The sequence below is a fragment of the Littorina saxatilis genome, linkage group LG5, assembly GCF_037325665.1.
Source record: "Littorina saxatilis isolate snail1 linkage group LG5, US_GU_Lsax_2.0, whole genome shotgun sequence".
NCBI classification, from domain to species: Eukaryota; Metazoa; Mollusca; class Gastropoda; order Littorinimorpha; family Littorinidae; genus Littorina; species Littorina saxatilis.
In genome coordinates, this window is record NC_090249.1 from 54,778,339 (window position 1) to 54,801,373 (window position 23,035).

Consider the following 23,035-nt stretch of genomic DNA (forward strand, 5'->3'; position numbering starts at 1 on the left):
TTGATAACAACTGTTTCTGTGCACCAAACCCTGTGCTTGTTCTCATTATGTTTGATCGTGTCTGTGCCTGCGAGCCTAGCAAGCACCACGCATATGTTCGGATAGATTCATTGATCCTTTCAACACCTGATCCAGTGAAACCTTTGCCGGTGTCTAATATAAAAGTAGTCCATGCATTGTGGTGCTGTTGTTCTATTGATCCTAACTGTACCTGCACATTTGAAGAAAAAGATGTATGACCTGGCCAGTAATCAAAATTATACCTCCTGTGGACACCCCATAAATATAGTGTTCCCATGCCATGGTTTTTGTCTTGCTTTTGCCTAAAGTCGGTCTTAAAATCTATATTGAATTCATTGCAGAGACGCTCATACACTTTCATGTTTATCCTATTGTTGAATGGGTTCCAGCTCTTTTCATGCGGCATTGGTGCCTGAAGTTCAGACAAGATTCTCCTGCACTGATAGTAAACGTGAAATGTGTACACACACTTTGTCAGTAAGTTTGAATTATTCATGTGGTCTGCATAGGACACTCCACATCCTGTGGTTGCACAGAATATTGCAAAGTTTAACTGATTCTGATAGAACTGAATTGGGTGAGAGTTCCACATCTTTGGAACACTATCATTTTTGATTGGGGGATTTAGGTAAGAATGGAATGGGTCAGGCACTTTAACGCGAATGGATTCTGTTTCTGTTACAGCAAAGTCCAACTCATGGAAAGAAATAGTCTTTGGATTGTAATATGGTCCAGTTTTGTATTTAACATCTTTGTTGAATTTATACTGACTCATTTTTGTTGTTGAATAAAAAATGTTTATCACACTAACAAATGTGAAGACTAGTGTGCCAGTTAAACTTGCAAACCCTATCAACAATCAAAATGGAGGAATGAAAGTTGCACTGCATGAAATTATGTACAAGGTTACTTGGTATAATATCAGTAAAAAAAAGGCTAACAACTGGGTTAGAATTAATGGTAAAACACATTCTGTAGAAGATGGTTACTATGACTTCTGCACTTTAGAGAAAGAATTGTTTGCTCCAGTAGGTATTACAGCGAGTTTAAATCATGCAAGTCTCATTGCTACTCTTACTATGCCCAAAACTAGAGAAGTAAACGTTGAGTTTCCAACCAAACTCCTTGATATGCTTGGAATTACAAATTTATACAAGGGAACACGTCCCATTGACATGGATGTTAACAGTGTACTGTTTGTTCACATGAGAGAGCTTAACACATCCTATAATCTGTTTAATGATCAGCGTTCTGATCTGCTTAGGATTCTTCCACCGAGTGATGCCTCTTTTTGTAAAATGCACGTGCCAACATTTAAGACACTTCAGTTCAAGGACTTGGAGGAAGGGTGTCATGAATTCCTACACATTGATCTGAAAAATCAAAGTGGACAACCAGTTGATTGTTTGTTTAACATTACATTGGAAATAGTTCCATAAAATATTGAGTATTAAAATGTCGAGTGGACCTACAATAATTTATCCTGTTGCATGTTCAACTATAGAGTTGAAAGATTTAGCAGACGCTATCGACTTTGAGAGCAATGCTGAAGTTGGTGCAGTGTATGCATTCGAGTTTACAGACACTGGTCATTACAAGAGAAAGGAAATCGACGATGAAAAGAAACCAAGATTTCTCAAACTAGGCCAAATCCGTGATGTTAATGTACCTGATCCAATTGTCGATGACATATACTACATGTGGAAACATCAGAATAAAAAATGGGTACTTAGTCCTGTTATCAAAAAGATTGACTGGGAAATGAAGTTTGAATTTGTGAGTCCATACACTCTTGTTGGAAAAGACGACACATTCCGTAAGTCAATCAATGCTAAACCACTAATTGTTAGCCTTGTTCCTGCGATTAACAGCAGGGGAGAAGTTGCAGTTAAACCTTTCCATAAGAACAACTATCTCATTCACAGAAAACAAAGTGTTGAAAAGGACGCTGACACCATTGTCGATTTTATACCCAAGCTTCCAATAGGGCAGAATGCAACTATGATATTTGATATAGTTGTCAGGAAAAGGGAAGAAACCACAAACACTGTTCTAATGAGAGGAATAAATCTCAACTGGAGACCATTAAATGTTGAAGAAGTCAGAGTATTTATTGCTGTTCAAAAGGATTCTAACACAATAAAAAAACAGACGTCAAACCAAAATGTTGTTGTTAACGCAGATATAAATAATTTAACAGAAATAAGAAGTATTAATCTTACTTATCTTGATTTGATTGCTTTCTACTATACAGATAAGGTGTTAAGCAATGAACAGCTTCAAAGCTTAGCAGAAACACTGGCCAGTGAGAATTAAGATAAATATTTTATATTTTGCATTAAAAAGATGACTAGCAGTGTGAAGCTTTATCCTAATATTGATGAAAGTGCAGCAGAAAGTCAACAATTCAGACTGGCACACATTAGTAATATACAAAAACAACTAGAAGATGAATTAGAAAAATATTCTCGCGCTAGACGTAAGTACTCAACAACTTACAACAGCCTTTCTAATGCCAGCACTGGTTCTACTATCCTTGCATCAGCTGCAGGTGTAACGGGAACAATTCTGTTAGCTACCGGAGTAGGGACTCCAGTTTCTCTAATCCTAGGTGGTGTCGCAGCAGCAGTTGGTGGTTTATCATTTATAGCATCAGCTATAATGAAAAAAATTGTGAAAAAGCTTGAAAAACACGAATCCATTTCCACTCTTGCATCATCAAAATTGTCTAGCCTAAAACTGTCTATCAGTAAAGCACTTGAAGATTCAAAAGTTTCTGACGAAGAATTCAAACAGATACAAACAGACTTTGATGACTACAAAAGTAAGAAAGCAAGTATTCAAACAAAAACACGAGCTGAATATAACAAGCCACTCGATATAGAAGATCTGAAAAAGCAGTTTTTAAAAAAGGGGATTCAAATAGGACGGGAAGAAAAAGTAAAAATAGAATCACTTGTAAAGAGTTAACTATTCGTTTAGACAGTCACATTGCATGTATCAGATATAATTCTAACAGTGAAAGAACATATGAAGTAAAGTTTGTAAATGAGAGAGCGTATTGAGCTTAAGAATGTTGTATAAGAGAAAGGGAGAATGTACGTTCTGGGTTACTGATTCCGACAGACCCGGCATTGGTTCAAAACAACCTTACTTTACTGTATTTTTTTTGTATGGATTTATGCAGTATTTTTCTGATTTTGTCGCATGTTTCATTTTAGTAAAAGTTTAGTCCAGAAGCCTATTTTGCGTTAATATTTAGGGTCTGTCGGAATCGGTGAGCCAGAACGTACATTCCCCCTTTCTCTAAACTCCTCTTTTCTTTGAATAACTGAAGAAAGGAGGAATAAAGAGGTTACACACCTCGTCTCAGTGATTATAAAAAATAATGGTCTCAGTTCGCGGTCATGAAAAAGCTCGCTAAAGCTCGCATTTTTCATGATCCGCTAACTTCGACCATTATTTTTAATAATCACTGAGACTCGGCATGTAACCTCTACTTACGGCGTGATTTACATTCTTTACAATTGTATTTAGCAGTGGATGTTTCATAAAATCAGCAAAGATGGGGAAAAAACAGGAAGTTGAACAAATGAACAAAATATTGCATAATTATGTATTAAAATAGCAAATGAACGCTTGTGAAGTTTTATAAAAGAATTATGGGAGAAAGTAGTGTTGTCGGAAGCATGGAATACTGAAGGAACAAAAAGATGAGGGGACACCCGGGTTCGAACCAGGGACCTCTCGATCTGCAGTCGAATGCTCTACCACTGAGCTATATCCCCATCTGCATATCCTATGAGAATTTAAAATCAAATACCTAGAGCGTTCTAGGGTCATATTTCTCGATTTAGGTAAAACCAAACAATACTTTTTCGTTAATCTTACAATTTGATTGGTTATTATTTTAAAGTATATAAAGCTCGGAAGAGTAATCAAATGAAAAAGACAGTTGTCTGTGAATGTGTGCAAACTTCAGGAAAAGATAACTCTTACTTAAATATAAATTCTCAATTTCCGGTTTGCAAACAGAAAGAAGGTTTGGTGTGCGCACACGAAGGACCTGCTTGTTTCAGCCAGACACGTCCACTAATATGGACAGCGAGGTTCGGGACTGTTACTGTGAGAGCCTAGACCCGTCAAAACCAGCAGGAACTTTTCAATGTCAAGAGTGCAAAAAGAGATTCCACGCAGGTAAACACAAGTGGCAAACTGGCATGGAGAAGTGTATGCATGGTAAAGATGGTTAGATCAGATCACAGGCGAAGGTGTCGTCCACTGGACTACTACTATCACAGAAAGACTACCTGTGATCAGATTCAGTAGGTATACTCTTTGGTTAGACTTAAAACTGCACCCAAGCGTAAGGCTATGCAGAGACAAGTTTCCGTCCACCGTGCAATGGTCATTGTCGTTTGATGATGTTATGATGGAAGCAATGGTCATTGTCGTTTGATGATGTTATGATGGAATTGGCTCTGTAGACTTAAAGCCTACTTTGGACCTTGATTGGGTTATACTTATAGTTTAGTTTGTGATGACAAATGCAGTAGGCCGTGAAGCCCATATAAATCGTCCCGTCAATATTTGTCAACATTTTATTTTATTTGGGTCTGCATAACTTATTCAGGATATAATTTATAGGCCCCCCCTATTCCATGTTGAATAATATTATTGTAAGTTCAGGAACGGTTTTGTACTGCTACCTTTTTACGCACTGGCTATACGCACTTGGAGTGTATACAAGATTCAACCCCTGTATACACTCCGGCGTTAACTTCCGGTCGCGAGGCGAATTTGCCTTTGATGTAACATTGATTACATTCTCAGAGTGTGCATAAAAGACTAGACAACCGCATCAACACTCAGAGTGTCAGTCATACAAGACTAGACAACCGCATCAACACTCGGAGTGTCAGTCATACAGGACTAGACAACCGCATCAACACTCGGAGTGTCAGTCATACAGGACTAGACAACCGCATCAACACTCGGAGTGTCAGTCATACAAGACTAGACAACCGCATCAACACTCGGAGTGTCAGTCATACAGGACTAGACAACCGCATCAACACTCGGAGTGTCAGTCATACAAGACTAGACAACCGCATCAACACTCGGAGTGTCAGTCATAAAAGACTAGACAACCGCATCAACACTCGGAGTGTCAGTCATACAGGACTAGACAACCGCATCAACACTCGGAGTGTCAGTCATACAAGACTAGACAACCGCATCAACACTCGGAGTGTCAGTCATACAAGACTAGACAACCGCATCAACACTCGGAGTGTCAGTCATACAACGCCATCTTGTGAATGAACGCAGTGCACTTTCGATTCATAGTATCAAAGTACGCTAGGGACAAACACACACACAAACAAATACACACACAAAACTGATGCTACACAGCAGTTTATTGTCGGAGTTTGGAACACACTTGGAGTATGTATCGGCCTAGAAATGGTTGTATACCCTGTGATTGAATGTTCATCATTGCCAGCGTGTACACTCCGACAAAGAAATGGCGGAAGTCAATACCTCAGATTGATTTTTTCTGAGTGATCGACAAGAAGAAGAAGAAGAAGATTTATTTTTCATTGGCTACTTCCTAACAACTTGTAAGGGGCATTCCTTGTTTTCACTACCTATTTTATTCATGTTTTTATTACTTAGTTAGTGGAAGAATCTTTTGTAATGTATGTTTGATGGTGTATGCTTTTAATTAAGCGTTGCTGACTATGAATGAAGATGTAAATGCTTGTATAACTGTGTTTTAATTTTAAATGTGTCAAGCGCAAAGAGCATAATTGTAAAGTTATGATGTTGCGCTATATAAATGCTCATTTATTATTATCATTATTATTATTATTATTTCATTGGCTTAGAGTTGTAACAGAGCTTTTCATTGCCGGAGTGAATACAGACCTATTGATCTTGTATACTCTGGGAGTGTGTACATAGCTTTTGCCATCTTTCTAAGCCTCTAATTTTGCAGAACCTGCTCTTGAAAATATAAAAAGCTTTTTTAAATACCATTGCAATTACGGAATGAACTGTCCAGAGGCCTTTTATTTACATGGGGTTTAGAAGGAAAACATTGGGACAAAAAGGAAGGGAGACAACTATGTATGCATTTCTCTACAGGGAGATACCCATGGCAGTCATTTTCATTGATCAAATGACCAAATTAATTATCTATGCTTAATTTTGGAGCTGAATCCGTCAATTATTTCCAGGAGAAATATTCTCTGTTTTGATAAAAGGGACTATCAAAAATAATCAATAATGCCACTAGGTTGTGAACTCTAAATTTACAATGCGAAAGTTCAACATTACTCTTGATTGTTTTTTTGTTTTTATTGAGTCACTTGAGAAAAAGTGACTCTATGTAATCGGTCAGTGTTAGTCTGTCCGGCCGGCCGGCCGGCCGTAGACACCACCTTAACGTTGGACTTTTCTCGGAAACTATCAAAGCGATCGGGCTCATATTTTGTTTAGTCGTGACCTCCAATGACCTCTACACTTTAACGATGGTTTCGTTGACCTTTGACCTTTTTCAAGGTCACAGGTCAGCGTCAAAGGAAAAATTAGACATTTTATATCTTTGACAAAGTTCATCGGATGTGATTGAAACTTTGTAGGATTATTCTTTACATCAAAGTATTTACATCTGTAGCCTTTTACGAACGTTATCAGAAAAACAAGGGAGATAACTAGCCTTTTCTGTTCGGCAACACACAACTTAACGTTGGGCTTTTCTCGGAAACTATAAAAGTGACCGGGCTCAAATTTTATGTGAACGTGACTCATTGTGTTGTGAATAGCAATTTCTTCCTGTCCATCTGATGCCTCATATAATATTCAGAACTGCGAAAGTGACTCGATCGAGCGTTTGCTCTTCTTGTTGTTTTTTTGTGTGTGTGTGTTTTTTATTGTTTTGTTTTTTGAGTCACTTGAGAAAAAGTGACTCTATGTAATCGGTCAGTGTTAGTCTGTCCGGCCGGCCGGCCGGCCAGCCGGCCGTCCGTAGACACCACCTTAACGTTGGACTTTTCTCGGAAACTATCAAAGCGATCGGGCTCATATTTTGTTTAGTCGTGACCTCCAATGACCTCTACACTTTAACGATGGTTTCGTTGACCTTTGACCTTTTTCAAGGTCACAGGTCAGCGTCAAAGGAAAAATTAGACATTTTATATCTTTTCTCGGAAACTATCAAAGCGATCGGGCTCATATTTTGTTTAGTCGTGACCTCCAATGACCTCTACACTTTAACGATGGTTTCGTTGACCTTTGACCTTTTTCAAGGTCACAGGTCAGCGTCAAAGGAAAAATTAGACATTTTATATCTTTGACAAAGTTCATCGGATGTGATTGAAACTTTGTAGGATTATTCTTTACATCAAAGTATTTACATCTGTAGCCTTTTACGAACGTTATCAGAAAAACAAGGGAGATAACTAGCCTTTTCTGTTCGGCAACACACAACTTAACGTTGGGCTTTTCTCGGAAACTATAAAAGTGACCGGGCTCAAATTTTATGTGAACGTGACTCATTGTGTTGTGAATAGCAATTTCTTCCTGTCCATCTGATGCCTCATATAATATTCAGAACTGCGAAAGTGACTCGATCGAGCGTTTGCTCTTCTTGTTATTGTATCATTTGATTTTATCATTTAATTGATGTGTTAATTTGTTCGAATGCTGCAGAATATGTTTAAAATGTGCTTTCTTTGTATGATAATAACGTGGATGTCCTCTTCTTTTTTTATGACAGAATGTTTAAAGGATCCTGTTCAGTCAGCTCTGCAAGCAGATGCTTTCTATAAATTCAAGTGCAGTGACTGTGCTGGTGACAACAAAGAGGAGTATGAACGTGCCAGACTATCATGGTAACTTTTTTTTTCATATAGCGAAACAAGAATATATGTTAGTTAAGGGTAACCCAACCAACCCTATTTTTTCCCGCCGACCTTAACATTCTTTTTTCATTTCTAAAAAAAACAAACAAAAAACCCCAACTCTGGCACATTTTGCAAACCATACTGAGACTATAAATAAATATGAAATTTTATTTTTTAAAAAGCCGACCAACCGACCTAATGTTTTTTGGTCATGTTGCCCTAAACCAACTTTTATTTGTGTGTGCCTAACATGGCTGGAAAAGGGACTGTCTTGCTCTGTTTCAGTTTTTTGTTGTTGTTTTTTTGTCAAAGAAGGTGTTAAATTAGGTTATATGTGGTAATAAATGTGACATGTGGCCCCTGAGCTGAGAAGAAACATTAAAGTTAAGCATAACATTTTGATATGTGAATGCAACATTTCATATTTATGATAATGTTATGCTTGCTACATATTTTGTTTAAGAATAAGAGTGGCCTCAGCTACTCTTCATTCTTCAATACTAGTAAAAGAAAAGGACAGACAGTTAATGTGTTTTCTTAGTGAGGTAGGAAAGAATGTCACACGCTTTCCTTCTTTGCCACTACCAGACCTGGGAACCCATACGATTTCGCCATATTTTGTACGCATGATTGTCTAGAATACGATCAGTACGGTCAGTGAGAAAAAAATACGACCAGAAACATTCCTATACTACTTTTCTTCACAAGCCCATCTTGAAGCCGATCCAGTATTTTGACACATGATTACAGTTTTTGTCGGTAAACATTGAAAAAAAAGCATTTGTTTTAAATGTATAGGTAAAATTAATCAATGGTGTGACGGACGCGTGTGAAGCATGCTTTAATCATGGATGTTCATATGCTGTGTGGAGTACGCTCATTTTTCTGAAAATACACCAAGTTTTTTTGAGAATACTCCAAGTGCAAAACAGGGGTTCCCAGGTCTGCACTACTAAAGCAAACGTGTGCAAGATTGTATGTTACACGCTTTGGAGCATGTGCAAGAACGGATTCAAACTCGAAATCGTCCCTCCAAAAACCCCAAAATGCACACACGACTTTTATTTCTCCTGCTGTTATCGTTTCTTCTCTTTACAAATTCTTCAACGCTGAGAATACTGAAAACGGCATCCCAGACGACAGTACTGTTTCCATACGCGAATTTAGCTGCCCTTGGAAAGTGGCTCGCTCAGGAGGCCTGTTAGTCTGAATCTAGAAGGACAGAGTTATGAACATAGATGACAAAGATCCCGGAAAGAACAAACATTTCGCGGATGCAGACACAGAAAGACGTCATGAAGATTGCAATGCTTCAAAAGATACAGACTGTGACGATGACTGTGACGTCATTCACATATACCGAGACGTCATTTATAGTTGTTCGGTCACTTTCGTCAAAAAGTAGATCTCTCCACAATGGCTGCTCCTGTGTTTAGGTTTATCAAGCGTGAGTACGCAAAATGTGTTTGTTCTCTCCTCTGTTGAAGCTGTGAGACATAATCGCCATTACGAGCTAGTCGTGTGACAGAGAGTTTTCTTGCACACTCGACTGCTGCTGTTTCACTCCGGCTAAAGCCGTCGTGAAACATCTACAGTCTCGTGTGCAAGAAAACTCTCTGTCACACGACTAGCTCGTAATAGCGGGTAATGTAGGATGTAAAATGTTATTGTTGTATCTTGTCTCTTCTTTGAAATGAGTTTGCATCCAGTATTGGAGGAGGGTTGCGGACATAATCCTTTGTATGTGTGTGTGCATGCGTGTGTGTGTATGTTTGACTGTTCCCTGTTTTTTGTAACAGGCAGGAGACAGTGCAGCTGGCGTTGTATAACCTACAGCTGGGAGGAGGGGGTAAATGCGGTTATTTTCGCTGGAAGGAACACATCTGTGCATTCATTGACAAGCACTGGTCCATCATCTTTGGGCCTCAAAAGTGAGCACAACATTTTAGTTTTTAGTTTTTTAAGTCTTCCTTTCAATATTTCTGGCTTTTCATTCTTTTTTTTTTTATTTTTTTTTTTTTTTCACTGTCTCTCTGTTGTTGTATTTGTTTGTTGAGTTATCTTCTTGAATTTCAAACTTGTGATTGTCAGGGAAGAAATTAAGCAAGTTTTCAATGCAACAGAGTAGTGTGTACACTATTTTTCCTTGTGATTTTTCTTTATAATCTACTTCTGGATCATTGAAAATGGCATTCATTAGATTCCCAGTCAACGGAAAAGTTTGCGTAGATATATATCGGTGAAAAGAAAGAAATATAGCTGCTGTAATGACTGCCATAAAGGGAGCAGAACAAAATGTAAATTATTAAGCTGAGCTACGTATGAAGCAGTAACAAGGGGAAAAAAACTTGCTCAACAGGCAGATATGGGACTGGTCCGATTTTTATCGGAATTCCGATATTTTCCTTAGCTCACAGACCATTCTTGAGATCGATGCAAATTCGTTGAGAAAAAAGGGGGGAGGGGGGTGGTGGTATGAACCGTTCAGCTGAAGCTGTCTGCGTCTGAAGTCAGTGCATTCGCACCCCAGCACTCGCGTGAACCCATAGATGGTGGTATGAACCGTTCAGCTGAAGCTGTCTGCGTCTGAAGTCAGTGCATTCGCACCCCAGCACTCGCATGAACCCATAGTAGTATCATGGGTCGCGTTTGATTGGCTGTCGATCTCCGACGATTATCGCCGGGGCTTAATTATTCACCGATGGCGGTTTGTGGGTTGTTTTGATTGGCTGCCGATCTCCAAACGCCGAAGGTGAAAAAGGTAGCATCATGGCGTCTGGATTCCGTATTGTTTTGTCGGCTGTGGAAGCTCTTACGATCGACCACTAAAGTGTGAAAAACAAGTGGAAAGCCAACTGGCTGTCAGAAGAAGTGACTGTCACTATCAACAAGAAAGAAAGGCGCCAGCTCATTGGCGACAGTATCGCCAAGATATCCATTCCCGGTCAGGCCGTGTGCACGTGGTGCGACAACGGCCACTGCTTGGTGAAATACGGACTTGGTGTAGCATCTATGCATGGGGCAAGCTAGGAAAAGATAACTCTCGCTGCAAACCACGCCCACTCAAAAATCCGGTCGGCGATTTGGCTCCGGACCCCAGGGTCAGGTTACGGCAAAGTACGTCGATTTGAGTGGTTGGTTGTGGACGATACTGACCGGTACCACTAGCAGATACATAGGGCTAGAGGTGCATCGACATTTTTTTCGCCAGGTCGCGAGAATTCTATAAAATAAATGCAAACCAACTTTTGTCATTTTTTTCTTTTTGCGATAGGGCGAGTGCACCACCGAAATTAGTTGATGAGAACGTAGTCGGGTGTTTCCTCTTTCATTAGCAACTGAAAAAATAAGGGGAAAGTTTTGTGTGTGTGTGTGATTGTTATAAATCACACTTTTGTTTAAAATGCTAAAACATATTATTCTTGTGGGTTTTATAGCTTTTTAAAAAGGCATGATCTCATTTTTTGCTATCAGGAGAGGCCCCAAAATGGCCTTTATAATTCTAACATTCATTTTCCGAAGCCCCCCTGAACCCCCTACCGGGGCGTTGCCCCTGGACCCCGGCTCACTTTCCTACTTTTTGAACATTTGCTGGTCTCATGTCTGAACAGGAAAAAGACCACGACATGGTTTGGTACCGTTGCTGGCACTCTGTCCGCCGGATGTCCGCAATACTTTGTCTCTGGAACAGCTGAGTTGGGGGGCTCGGGATGGTGGAAACTGGCAGAAATGAAACCACCTGTATACAATGTTGGTAAGTGTTCGCAGCTCTCAGTTGTTGTACGTCATTGAGTATACCTACGCTTAGCCCAAGTAATAATCTATCTTTCGGATTTTATAACTGACCCTAATTTTTCCTCCAGACCCTGGAACTTTTTTTTTACCCTTCAAATGTACATGAAAATGTTGAAACTCAATTTTGCAGACTTTACAAGGAAAGTTATTTTTCTTTAGATTGATTAAAAATTACAAAACTAATTTTCTTGACCTTATCATCGGGAACAAACGCTTTGGGGAGGCCTCATCTGGAGTAAATTAAAATGACGTACACATTTTCTCAAATTGCAATCTTATTCTGCAATGATCTTGCTTATGTTGAGCTGTTAAGGGGGGGAGGGGGGGCGGGGTATATACCAAATTAAATTTCACTCTTCTGTCTGCAGACGTGCCTAGAGCTCAGCGTCGCCGCAAGCAGGCGAATGCTTGTGAGGTTACAGCAGACTTGGATGTGGAGAAGAACATACTGGAACACAAGAGACCTCGGCGCTCAAAGCCATTCTCTATCACTGCTGCTAGTGAACTGAAGGCAAAGAGGACATCGCTGGTTGTAAGTGTTGACAAAGAGTCTGTTTTCAGAGGTTGTTTGTATGTGACCTGGCTGTTTGATAGACCTTTCTGCATGAAGGTGTATTGTGTTAACAAAGAGTCTGTTTTCAGAGGTTGTTTGTATGTGACCTGGCTGTTTGATAGACCTTTCTGCATGAAGGTGTATTGTGTTAACAAAGAGTCTGTTTTCAGAGGTTGTTTGTATGTGACCTGGCTGTTTGATAGACCTTTCTGCATGAAGGTGTATTGGGTTAACAAAGAGTCTGTTTTCAGAGGTTGTTTGTATGTGACCTGGCTGTTTGATAGACCTTTCTGCATGAAGGTGTTGTGTTAACAAAGAGTCTGTTTTCAGAGGTTGTTTGTATGTGACCTGGCTGTTTGATAGACCTTTCTGCATGAAGGTGTATTGTGTTAACAAAGAGTCTGTTTTCAGAGGTTGTTTGTATGTGACCTGGCTGTTTGATAGACCTTTCTGCATGAAGGCGTATTGTGTTAACAAAGAGTCTGTTTTCAGAGGTTGTTTGTATGTGACCTGGCTGTTTGATAGACCTTTCTGCATGAAGGTGTATTGTGTTAACAAAGAGTCTGTTTTCAGAGGTTGTTTGTATGTGACCTGGCTGTTTGATAGACCTTTCTGCATGAAGGTGTATTGGGTTAACAAAGAGTCTGTTTTCAGAGGTTGTTTGTATGTGACCTGGCTGTTTGATAGACCTTTCTGCATGAAGGTGTATTGTGTTAACAAAGAGTCTGTTTTCAGAGGTTGTTTGTATGTGACCTGGCTGTTTGATAGACCTTTCTGCATGAAGGTGTATTGGGTTAACAAAGAGTCTGTTTTCAGAGGTTGTTTGTATGTCACCTGGCTGTTTGATAGACCTTTCTGCATGAAGGTGTATTGGGTACAGTGGAACCCTCCTTTCAAGACCCCCCTACTGAAGACTTCCTCCCTCTTTAAGACCTTGTTTCCTCACATTTTCTCTTCCTAACCTCTGTAAATTTAGTTAAGACCTGATTTTTTCAACAACAAAAAAGAATTAGGTCTTAAAGTTTCACTGTATCGATTTCAAGTAATGATTTGTCTCTTCATCAGGGCTTGTCAGGACACAAGAAAAAAACAGCCAGTCTGGAGACAGCTCCGACAACAGCAGACACAAAGACTGACTCAGAAACCGTACTCCAATCCTCCATCAAGACCAAGACATCAGACAGGTCAGAGATTGCATCAACAGATACGTTCTCAGACCTGAGCGCACAACATGTGCCTGGAACATCTCACACGTCTTCGCTGAAGGCCATGGCATTGGATGAGACTTGTGCTTGCAGCCAGTCCGAGAGCAGCAACCTGTCGGCCTCGTTTCAGTCGTCACGGAGTTCAACTCAGGGAGATGGCACGTGGGACAATGACAGTCAGGCTTCATTCAGTGAACAGAAGGAAGAGATGGTTGTAGAAATTAAGCAAGAAGGTGAGAGCCAGCCCATATTTGTGCTATAAATTACACATCAGAACTTTTTTTTATCTGAAATGTGGGAGAAAATTGGTTTGTGAAAATAGATGAGGGAACAGATTAGAGAAATGTTCACTAGTTGAGGATGGGTGTGAAGAATAGAAGGCAGTAGCTTATGTGGTGATTAATCTATACAACTCTATGAAAGTGATGGATCACATTCTTTGTGTGATTGGAAGAAAGGGGAACGCCTTTATCCACCTTTCGCACATAAAATCAGCACTTCTTTTGGGAGTAAGGAATCGGCAAGCATGTGAACTACACAAAGAACCCATTCATAGGGACTTTGATATTTGTCCCTATACCTTTGATAGGGACACCCTGGTACCCAGTTGAAATACAGAGCTAGCTTCAAACATGCTGACACTTCCATTGATCACTTCTTACTTCAAATTAAGCAGTCACTGCCATCTGGTAGCCCTGATAATATACAGACACACGGTAACATATACATGCTCTTAACCCTTAAATCTAGGACACATCTTTTCTCTCTTTACATCCATAACTTCATTGATCTACACGTATTTGCTAAAGCTTGACATTAATTGGGCGAAGTTGACTTCTACCAAGCTGGCTGCAGGAAGAAGCTTTGGCGCTGAATGTTTAGTGACTGACTTTGTGAAGTCTTCACGAAGCCAACTTCAGTTAAATTAAGGAAGCCCTTTACATAGGCAGCGGTGCTTACAATTCTTTTTTTTTTAAAGGGTCTGTATTTTACAGAAATGTCACCGGGCCCTTCAGTGCTGATCGACAATGCAGACAGTGATGCCAGTTTGGAGATTGATCCTGGCTCTTTTTCCCCCAATGTCATGGATTCCAACCTTGAGCTGAGAGGATCACCGGCCATGGATGAGCTTATGAAGAATATTACAGGTACAGTCAAGCCTGTCCGTAACAACCACCATAAAGACCGACTAAAAGGGCTTACCCAAGTTCGGCGCGGGATGTGTGTCCCAGAGTCAACTTTGTGCAGACTCTCCTCGGTGTCCGAACACCCCCGTGTGCACACATACGCACGATAAAGATCCCAGGGTCACAGCGAAAGCCTCAGGCCTTGGAAACACGAATACATGCATGCAAAAATATGAAGCCCGGGTGTCTGTTCGGCCAACAGCCAATAAAGTAACCATTTCAGCACTGACCCAAGACGACCCAACCCGGTCCCTAGCCCATTTCAGGTCTCCTCTAGCAGCCGGCAGCCAGCTGTCTACATCCCCCCCCCCCCCCCCCCCCCCCCCCCCCCTGCATTTTTATTTTTTATTTTCATACAAAGCCGGGTTTTCCCGTGTAACATGCCCCTAATGGCTTTGCCGTGAGGGCGTAAAACTTACATTTTCTCGGCTTGTTACAGACAGCTGGTTGCTATGGAATGGTGAATTTATAGAGAGAAAAAACAACAACTTTTTCTGGGATCTTTTGGGGTGGTTGTTGTGGGCAGATGATCATTATCTAGAGATGGTCACCAGCGCACGTTTGACTTGTTTTTTTTCTCATTTTGAAGTTTGTCTGTATTTTTTTTATTTCCTCTTTCTCGCAACACATTTTATTTGTTTGAAGGTGCTCTATTAATTTGACTGATTATTAAAGAAAACTTTTCCTTCTGTTACCAGCCATTTTCTTGTAGAAAGTAAAGTGACTGAGGGTCTGCCATAGACACATCCTGCCATTAAGTAAATCTGTAAGGCCAAGAAAACAAATTCAATGTTCCCTGACTGACCCGACTTTTGACCTTCAAAAAAAACTAAACAATAAATAAAAATGACAAAACTCGAGTTTGCAGAATTTACAATGAAAGTTAATTACTCTTCTCCGACATCCAGGGGACACAGCTGGCACGGATGAGTTTTCAGATACAGATTTGAGATATCCTTTGTTGGTTGGTTGAGTGGTTTGTTTTTGATTGGTGGACATCTTTTCACACACCAGCAACAGAGACAGAAGCAGCTGGTTCATCCACTCAACCTTCAGAACATTCCGGCAAGTCCGAGCCAGATGACCTTGACCCTGAGGAAGACTCAGAGGGCCCTAGCGAGGATGAAAGTGAAGAGGAGAGCGAGGAGGAAGAGGAGGAAGAAGAAGAGGAGGAAGACGAAAGGATGAGTATTGTGAGACACAAGCGATCTGCCAGAGGGAAGAGGAGGAAAGAGGAGGAGGAAAAGAATGAGGAAGAGGAGGAGGACATTCCAAACAAGTCAGTACAGTCAAACTCCCCTTTTAAGACCTCCAACAAACTGAGAAAACAGGGTCTTAACAAGGAGGGAGTCTTAAAAAGGAGGGAGTATTGAAATGGGGGTACATTTACTGAGGTTATGAACACAAAGTCTGAAAAAACAGGGTCTTAAAAAGGAGGGAGTCTCAAAATGGGGGGGGGGGGGGTCTTAAAAGGGGGGTTCCAATGTAACTATCTGTGAGAGGGGGGGGGGGGAAGAGGGTTAAAAGGGTGGGAAACTTGTATTATCATGAGGATGAGTTGACAATGAGTTTACTCCTCTTTGTTTGGTCTTTGAAATAGAACCTTTTCACTTCAAAAGCTAAGGCCGATTTTGTGTTATTTTTGTTTTCAAACAACAAGAGGAGAAATGTTGTTGTTGTTGTATACCGTGATTTAATCAGTACTTGTGTCACCTGCTGACCATTTTATTTGGGTTTTTTCTTTTTATGAGTTTGCTTATGCATATCTTCTGTTATTTTCCCAGCCTTCACCCAATGACGCCCTACGACGAGAACATCATTTTGAAACAACTCAACTCACTCATGACATGTCAGCCGCTCTCCAAAGAGGATGAACCTCTCCCACCATGGAAAGCTGAGCAGATTGTTCAGGCCAGAAACAGGCTGCGCAGAAAGCTCATTGTTCGAAAGGTAACTGTCAGGATGCACATTTTATATGGACATGTTTCGGACATAACACCAGAACAATCAATCAATCAATCAATCAATGAGTCTTATATCGCGCATATTCCGTGGGTACAGTTCTAGGCGCTCTGCAGTGATGCCGTGTGAGATGAAATTTTATACGGCCAGTAGATTGCAGCCATTTCGGCGCATATTTACCTTTCACGGCCTATTATTCCAAGTCACACGGGTATAGGTAGACAATTATTAACTGTGCCTAAGCAATTTTGCCAGGAAAGACCCTTTTGTCAATTGTGGGATCTTTAACGTGCACACCCAATGTAGTGTACACGGGGGGAGGTTCGGACACCGGAGAGAGTCTGCACACAAAGTTGACTCTGAGAAATAAATCTCTCGCCGAACCTGGGATCGAACTCACGCTGACAGCGGCCAACTGGATACAAATCCAGCGCGCTACCGACTGAGCTACATCCCCGCCCTATAGAGCTATAGAACAAATTGTGAGGTTGTTTGCAAATGTTTAAAGAAGGAAAAGAGACAAAGTTTCAGTTAGTTGTTGGTCTCTCTTCTTCGTTCATGGGCTGACCAAAAGACAAATCGTTGCGTCAACATTGCCCTGAAGTGTTCTTCATCTTTAACCTTGTAAGGAACACTTTGTTTTGTGGGACAGGACATAGAAAGTGATTGAAAAATACTTGAGGCAGACTATTTTTGCTTGAATGTGCATGTGAGTCTGTTTTGGGGTAAACAGAGTAATGGGGGGTGAGGAGTCTTTGTCCCATTTTAGACTTTAACTCAGAATTACTCATGTTGTACAAAATATGTAAAAATAGGTAAGAGATGAATCACTATGGCAAAAATTGGCTATGATAATTATTCGCATACGTACCATTATCTCAGATCAAAAAAGTGTTTAGATACACCATTCTATCAGTGTTGTTCCCATGCAGACTCAGAGGATAAAAAGGTCAGTTTGACCTGGATTGAAAATATGTGTGGGTCCAAATGTCCTGGCTACATTGTTCTGTCAGATGACCTCATACATGTCAAAACTATCAGACGGTTGACTGGCCAGGGGTCAGAAAAAAAATTATGTGTCAATGACGGAAGACTGAGGCCTTGGAACAACACTGCTCTATCTTTGTGCTCTTCAGTTGAGGGTTGCTTGCCCGTTGTCTTTTTGCAGCTGAAGCGGGAGAATGGGTTACCAGTGTTTGACCTTGATTCCACCATGACTGTACTGGCTCAGAAGTACTGGGGAGTCCGACCTCAAAGCATGGTATGTAGTCAGTGTTTCATCCTGTCTTATCAAATACAACCTTGTTTAACCTTGAATAATCCATGACCACAATGACTTAGAGTTTGACCTCGATCGCTTTTGGTCGCAGTTGAATATTTAAAAAAGCAACTCTTGTAAATCTGGTAGAACACAGCAAGCCTTGTAGTATTCTCTATTTATGTATATTTTTCAACTTGCTTTTGTTTGCAGGACCCAGGGAATATGGCTCCAATAAGCAGTCATCCTCAAGGATTTACCAGAACTTTGGACAGGTACCTGGTATGTAATGTATAGATTTATTTTTTTCACACTCAGACCTGTCTAAAAAAAAGAAAAGAATTCGTCTAAAAAATATCTTGCAAATGCCAAGAACAGAAAGTTCTTAAATGGGCAGGCATACAGCCTTGCACATACACACATGTTGAGTAGATCATACACGCATTTTCTTTTGATTAACGCAAATGTAGTGAACTATGAACTGGGGCAGACCTCAGTCACAAAAATCGCGATATTTGACGAGTGAATCTAGGAAGTAGCGTTTCTTTGGGACTGCTGGTCGTGAGGAAGGCTAGGATTTGGCAAGCGCAGGCGATCATCCCTGAAGAAGGGCTCCCTGCGCCCAAAAACATGGCGGCTGCACAGCTGTTCACTGATGACTGCAGACCACTCTTTCGTTATCAACCAGTGGTGTTAAATTGTTGCCTGGCTAGCACAAAATCGTTTTATATGCACCCTTGCTTACTTGCCAAGCAATCATTTCTTGCCTGCACGAAATGGGCATCAGTTGTTCTTCAGTGATGATTTTGTTTAAATATTGAAGATCGTTGAATGAAATGTGTTGCAGATGCGGCACAGAAGAGGTGATGTGGTAGTCCAGCACACATCATTCAGAACACGTCTGGTTGGCTTTGAGGATGATCAGCTGCAGCCAATCACAAGTCCTTATACCATGAGGTATGAAAGGGAAGTTTTTCTTTTTCTTATAAAAACCGTTTGGATCAGTTGGTGGATGGTTTTATTGTATTTTCTGTTCTGATGTTTACCCAGTCTCTGTATGTCTGCCTTTATGATTGGCTGGATGTTTCCCTGTCAGTCTGGCTGCCTGACTGCAACATTGTCTGATTCTGTGTGTGTAGTTGTGTATGTGTGCCTTTGTGTAGATGTGTGTGTGCCCGCACGCTCACATGTATGCATAAAAGCTTGTGTAGTGGTGGTGGTGGTATTTGTATGCGTCTGTGTTGATGCGTTCTGTATATATATAGTAGACTCCGCTTAATAAGGTCACCTTGGTGCAGGACAAAAGGGGCTATATTAAGCGGGTGGATTTAATAAAAGCATAAGCATAAAACATAAGGAAAAATCCGTGCAGTCAGAAATTGGCCTCAAAAAGTGGGTGGCTTTTTGACTCACATGCGAAGCAAAAGTGAGTCTATGTACTCACCCGAGTCGTCCGTCCGTCCGTCCGGCCAGCCGGCCGGCCGGCCGTCTGGCCGGCCGGCCGGAAAACTTTAACGTTGGATATTTCTTGGACACTATTCAGTCTATCAGTACCAAATTTGGCAAGATGGTGTATGATGACAAGGCCCCAAAAAACATACATAGCATCTTGACCTTGCTTCAAGGTCAAGGTCGCAGGGGCCATAAATGTTGTCTAAAAAACAGCTATTTTTCCCATTTTCCCCATTTTCTCTGAAGTTTTTGAGATTGAATACCTCACCTATATATGATATATAGGGCAAAGTAAGCCCCATCTTTTGATACCAGTTTGGTTTACCTTGCTTCAAGGTCAAGGTCACAGGAGCTCTTCAAAGTTGGATTGTATACATATTTTGAAGTGACCTTGACCCTGAACTATGGAAGATAACTGTTTCAAACTTAAAAATTATGTGGGGCACATGTTATGCTTTCATCATGAGACACATTTGGTCACATATGATCAAGGTCAAGGTCACTTTGACCCTTATGAAATGTGACCAAAATAAGGTAGTGAACCACTAAAAGTGACCATATCTCATGGTAGAAAGAGCCAATAAGCACCATTGTACTTCCTATGTCTTGAATTAACAGCTTTGTGTTGCATGACCTTGGATGACCTTGACCTTGGGTCAAGGTCACATGTATTTTGGTAGGAAAAATGTGTAAAATATTGTTTTTCTCAGTTTTTATTGTAAAATTATTCTGAAAGAAAGATCAAGGTCTGTTCAGCATGTGAGTCGTGTGGGCTTTGCCCTTCTTGTTTAAACATGGCCTTATTAAGCGGATTCTACTGTATATACATTGTACCTGAAAGAACTTGAAACATGATATACTCTGTTTAGATAGCTATAACATGATGCTTTCGGGGGTGACGGAGAGAGACTGTTTAGATAGCTATAACATGATGCTTTCGGGGGTGACGGAGAGAGACTGTTTAGATAGCTATAACATGATGCTTTCGGGGGTGATGGAGAGAGACTGTTTAGATAGCTATAACATGATGCTTTCAGGGGTGACGGAGAGGGACTGTTTAGATAGCTACAACATGATGCTTTCAGGGGTGACGGAGAGAGACTGTTTAGATAGCTATAACATGATGCTTTCAGGGGTGACGGAGAGAGACTGTTTAGATAGCTACAACATGATGCTTTCAGGGGTGACGGAGAGAGACTGTTTAGATAGCTATAACATGATGCTTTCGGGGGTGATGGAGAGAGAATGTTTAGATAGCTATAACATGATGCTTTCGGGGGTGACGGAGAGAGACTGTTTAGATAGCTATAACATGATGCTTTCAGGGGTGACGGAGAGAGACTGTTTAGATAGCTACAATATGATGCTTTCGGGGGTGATGGAGAGAGAATGTTTAGATAGCTATAACATGATGCTTTTGGGGGTGACGGAGAGAGACTGTTTAGATAGCTATAACATGATGCTTTCGGGGGTGACGGAGAGAGACTGTTTAGATAGCTGTAACATGATGCTTTCGGGGGTGATGGAGAGAGACTGTTTAGATAGCTATAACATGATGCTTTCAGGGGTGACGGAGAGAGACTGTTTAGATAGCTATAACGTGATGCTTTCAGGGGTGACAGAGAGAGACTGTTTAGATAGCTACAACATGATGCTTTCGGGGGTGATGGAGAGAGAATGTTTAGATAGCTATAACATGATGCTTTCGGGGGTGACGGAGAGAGACTGTTTAGATAGCTATAACATGATGCTTTCAGGGGTGATGGAGAGAGAATGTTTAGATAGCTATAACATGATGCTTTCGGGGGTGATGGAGAGAGAATGTTTAGATAGCTATAACATGATGCTTTCGGGGGTGACGGAGAGAGACTGTTTAGATAGCTATAACATGATGCTTTCAGGGGTGACAGAGAGAGACTGTTTAGATAGCTACAACATGATGCTTTCAGGGGTGACAGAGAGAGACTGTTTAGATAGCTATAACATGATACGGATGCATGTTATTCATTGGAGGCCCCACAATGATGTGCTTGGCAAAGGGGAAAAAAGAAGAGAGAAAAAAAAGGAAAAAAAAAGAAAGAAAAAAAAAAGAAGCTATAACATGATGCTTTTAGGGGTGACGGAGAGAGACTGTTCAGATAGCTACAACATGATGCTTTCAGGGGTGACAGAGAGAGACTGTTTAGATAGCTATAACATGATGCTTTCAGGGGTGACAGAGAGACTGTTTAGATAGCTACAACATGATGCTTTCGGGGGTGACAGAGAGAGACTGTTTAGATAGCTATAACATGATGCTTTCAGGGGTGACAGAGAGACTGTTTAGATAGCTATAACATGATGCTTTCAGGGGTGACAGAGAGAGACTGTTGAGATAGCTATAACATGATGCTTTCAGGGGTGACAGAGAGACTGTTTAGATAGCTATAACATGATGCTTTCAGGGGTGACAGAGAGACTGTTTAGATAGCTTTAACATGATGCTTTCAGGGGTGACAGAGAGACTGTTTAGATAGCTACAACATGATGCTTTCGGGGGTGACAGAGAGAGACTGTTTAGATAGCTATAACATGATGCTTTCAGGGGTGACAGAGAGACTGTTTAGATAGCTATAACATGATGCTTTCAGGGGTGACAGAGAGAGACTGTTTAGATAGCTATAACATGATGCTTTCAGGGGTGACGGAGAGAGACTGTTTAGATAGCTATAACATGATGCTTTCGGGGGTGACAGAGAGAGACTGTTTAGATAGCTACAACATGATGCTTTCAGGGGCGACAGAGAGAGACTGTTTAGATAGCTATAACATGATGCTTTCAGGGGTGACGGAGAGAGAATGTTTAGATAGCTATAACATGATGCTTTCGGGGGTGACGGAGGGAGACTGTTAAGATAGCTATAACATGATGCTTTCAGGGGTGACAGAGAGAGACTGTTTAGATAGCTATAAAATGATGCTTTCAGGGGTGACAGAGAGACTGTTTAGATAGCTATAACATGATGCTTTGAGGGGTGACAGAGAGACTGTTTAGATAGCTATAACATGATGCTTTCAGGGGTGACAGAGAGAGACTGTTTAGATAGCTATAACATGATGCTTTCAGGGGTGACGGAGAGAGAATGTTTAGATAGCTATAACATGATGCTTTCAGGGGTGACGGAGAGAGACTGTTTAGATAGCTATAACATGATGCTTTCGGGGGTGACGGAGAGACTGTTTAGATAGCTATAACATGATGCTTTCAGGGGTGACAGAGAGAGACTGTTTAGATAGCTATAAAATGATGCTTTCAGGGGTGACAGAGAGACTGTTTATATAGCTACAACATGATGCTTTCGGGGGTGACGGAGGGAGACTGTTAAGATAGCTATAACATGATGCTTTCGGGGGTGACAGAGAGAGACTGTTTAGATAGCTATAACATGATGCTTTGAGGGGTGACAGAGAGACTGTTTAGATAGCTACAACATGATGCTTTCAGGGGTGACAGAGAGAGACTGTTTAGATAGCTATAACAGGATGCTTTCAGGGGTGACAGAGAGAGACTGTTTAGATAGCTATAACATGATGCTTTCAGGGGTGACAGAGAGACTGTTTAGATAGCTATAACATGATGCTTTCAGGGGTGACAGAGAGAGACTGTTTAGATAGCTATAACATGATGCTTTCAGGGGTGACAGAGAGACTGT

General features: G+C 40.9%; 1 protein-coding gene and 1 non-coding gene across 2 annotated transcripts in view; one reads left to right on the forward strand and one right to left on the reverse strand.

Moving 5' to 3' along the window:
- Positions 1–3,737: 3,737 nt before the first annotated feature.
- Positions 3,738–3,809, reverse strand: Trnac-gca (transfer RNA cysteine (anticodon GCA)). The gene has a single exon. It is a non-coding gene; the product is annotated as a tRNA-Cys (tRNA).
- Positions 3,810–4,044: 235 nt separating this feature from the next.
- LOC138967453 (cysteine-rich protein 2-binding protein-like) overlaps positions 4,045–23,035 on the forward strand; it is a 30,691-nt gene continuing 11,700 nt past the window's right edge. Inside the window, exons 1-12 of the mRNA XM_070340001.1 lie at positions 4,045–4,218; positions 7,805–7,919; positions 9,731–9,862; positions 11,543–11,685; positions 12,095–12,258; positions 13,345–13,717; positions 14,480–14,632; positions 15,686–15,950; positions 16,456–16,621; positions 17,802–17,894; positions 18,105–18,173; positions 18,739–18,848. Coding sequence (XP_070196102.1) covers positions 4,119–4,218; positions 7,805–7,919; positions 9,731–9,862; positions 11,543–11,685; positions 12,095–12,258; positions 13,345–13,717; positions 14,480–14,632; positions 15,686–15,950; positions 16,456–16,621; positions 17,802–17,894; positions 18,105–18,173; positions 18,739–18,848 — 1,883 coding nt within the window. The 5' untranslated portion in view covers positions 4,045–4,118. The remainder of the gene's footprint in view (positions 4,219–7,804; positions 7,920–9,730; positions 9,863–11,542; positions 11,686–12,094; positions 12,259–13,344; positions 13,718–14,479; positions 14,633–15,685; positions 15,951–16,455; positions 16,622–17,801; positions 17,895–18,104; positions 18,174–18,738; positions 18,849–23,035) is intronic.